Below are 2,545 nucleotides of genomic sequence, written 5' to 3'. Positions count from 1 at the left end.
AGAATCCGGGCCAATACGAAGGAGGTTCAAGCATTTGCATTTGGTCCCATGTCGGATTTCTTTAGAGAGATAGGAGCACTCAAGCTCATTTTCCAAGAAGCGCCTGCTTGACATATGGTGTGAATGACTTCTGTATAAATGACCCCCTCTTCGAGAAATACATTGTACTCGTCACGGTCGAAGTTGGGCATCTGATAGATCATATTAATCGTTCGAGAATCAAACGACACCAATTTACCCCTCACCAAAACTTTAGACTCATAATGACGTATCCAAAGGTTTGCGTAGAACTCTCGCACAACCGAAATAACGGCATCCAAAGGGGGTTGAGAAAATTCAACCCATCCCCGTCGTTCTAGTTCCTCTACAATAAAACCACGTGGAATTGACAAGTTAAATCCTCGTTCCAGGATGATGGATCTTGTCATAGAACTCTCGTAGACTTGTTAAGCCTCCTCATTCCAAAACCTATGAGAATCAAAACTTGCGGAGGAAGAAACACCCTTTTTGGATTTCTTTTTCGGAGCCATGTAATTTAGTAATTCAAAGCTCACACTCATACACCAAATTCAAACAATCGAGGAGCCAAGGTCACTGATAATCGCACCCCAACGTGCGTCAGAGCAAATATAATCAACTCACCACACCAACCAATATATTTATCAATGCAACGTACAAACCCAGTCGCAAAGTGTTTTAGAGCAGTGAGAAATACACAATTCACAAAATCAAAAATTCCCCATATAGAAATTCTAACTAATCTCAAGATTTGAACAAAATCTGAGTATAACTCTTACTTGCACCAGAAAGCGACCTGTAATCGGAGTGTGGTCGGAAGTCACGGTGGTGAGCGAAGTTTCAGCGTTCACTTTCAGAGGAGTGCAGCGGCGGTCGGTTTTTTTTAGAGGAAGGAGCGGCGTTTTGCAGAGCAGGGAGTGGCTGTTTTTTTCTTTTCTGAAGGCAGGGTTCGCTTCCCCTTTTTTATATATATATATCAGATCACACACAAATGTGTGTCCTAAACCAGCGCATATGCGCAGAAGTTACTGTCGAATATTATCTGCCTTGTCATATCGCGCACATGCGCGCCTCTGTATGGCGCATATGTGCAAGGTCCTCTGCCTTCCGAGCTGTGGCATGCACATGTGCGCGAAAATAAATTGCGCATGTGCGCGATGCACTCTGTCAAAATTTTTTTTTCACACCTGCAAAAATAAAATAATTCAGATTAATACTCGAATGGAGAAAATTAAAATGAACAAATACAGGATTAAAATAAAATAATCTAAACCAAACGATTTCTAAAGATAATTGTTGGCTACCTCCCACACAGCGCTTGGTTTATATTCATCAGCCTGACTTTCTCCTTGCTACTTTGGTTCTCCAAGTGGAATGTTGTCCATGTTTTTCACTTCACTTCCAAAGTAATGCTCGACCCTCTGACCATTCACTTTGAATGTCTCACCGTTGTTGCACTTCAGCTCAATTGCCACATGTGGTACACTGTTTCCACTGTGAATGGTCCAGACCATCGTGATTTTAACTTACCAGGAAACAAACTCAGTCGAGAATTGAACAATAACACTTGTTGTCCTGGTTCGAAGTCTCGTCGAAGAATCTATCTGTCATGCCATCTCTTGGTCTTTTCTTTGTATATCTTTGCATTCTCGTATGCATCATTCCTAAATTCTTCCATCTCATTAAACTGCAACAGTCATTGCTTGCCAGATGCCCCCATATCAAAATTCAACTTTTTCACAGCCCAGAAGGCTTTGTGATCCAGTTTCAGATGTAGATGGCAAGCTTTCCCAAAGACCAACCTATAAGGTGACATCCCGATACGTGTCTTGTATGCAGACCTGTACGCCCATAAGGCACCATCTAGCTTAATCGCCCAATCCTTCCGGTTTGTCTTCACTGTTTTTTCTAATATCTGCTCGATCTCCCGGTTGGATATTTCTGCTTGCCCATTAGCTTGTGGGTGTTATGCCAGTGTCACCATGTGCTTCACATCATACTTAGCCAACAGTGAGTTAAAAACTTTGTTACAGAAATGTGTACCCTCATCACTGATTATGGCTCTAGGAGTTCCAAATCTTGTAAAGATGTTCCTGTGGACAAACTTAACAACAACTCGAGCATCATTAGTACTGATGGCAATTGCTTCCACCCATTTGGATACATAGTCAACAGCAAGTAAAATATAAGATTGACCAAAAGAGGATTGGAATGGACCCATGAAGTCAATACCTCAGACATCAAAAATTTCACCTCCAAAATATTTTTTAGTGGTAACTCGTGGCGTCTAGAAATATTGCCAACTCTTTGGCATTTATCACATGACTTTACTAAAGTATAACTGTCTTTAAATAGATTAGACCAATAGAAACCTGACTGCAATACCTTAGATACTGTTCTAGATGCTCCAAAGTGTCCACCATAGGGTGAGGAATGACACTGCTCTAGAATTGTACATGCTTCTTCCTCTGTTACACACCATCTAATTATCTGATCAGCGGCATCTCTTGAACATGAAGGGAACGTC

General features: G+C 41.4%; 1 protein-coding gene across 1 annotated transcript; it reads right to left on the bottom strand.

Moving 5' to 3' along the window:
- Window positions 1-1,714: 1,714 nt before the first annotated feature.
- On the bottom strand, window positions 1,715-2,239 carry LOC142537652 (uncharacterized). The gene is made up of 2 exons (XM_075643149.1): window positions 2,062-2,239; window positions 1,715-1,959 (listed from the first exon to the last, which is right to left on the bottom strand). Exons 1-2 carry the CDS (start codon window positions 2,237-2,239, stop codon window positions 1,715-1,717), a joined length of 423 nt encoding a protein of 140 aa, XP_075499264.1.
- Between the last annotated feature and the right edge of the window lie 306 nt (window positions 2,240-2,545).

The sequence above is a fragment of the Primulina tabacum genome, chromosome 2 (genome assembly GCF_025594145.1).
Source record: "Primulina tabacum isolate GXHZ01 chromosome 2, ASM2559414v2, whole genome shotgun sequence".
In the NCBI taxonomy this organism is placed as follows: domain Eukaryota; kingdom Viridiplantae; phylum Streptophyta; class Magnoliopsida; order Lamiales; family Gesneriaceae; genus Primulina; species Primulina tabacum.
The sequence above is the reverse complement of the archived record's forward strand: the minus strand, read 5'-3'. Positions and strand labels throughout refer to the sequence as shown.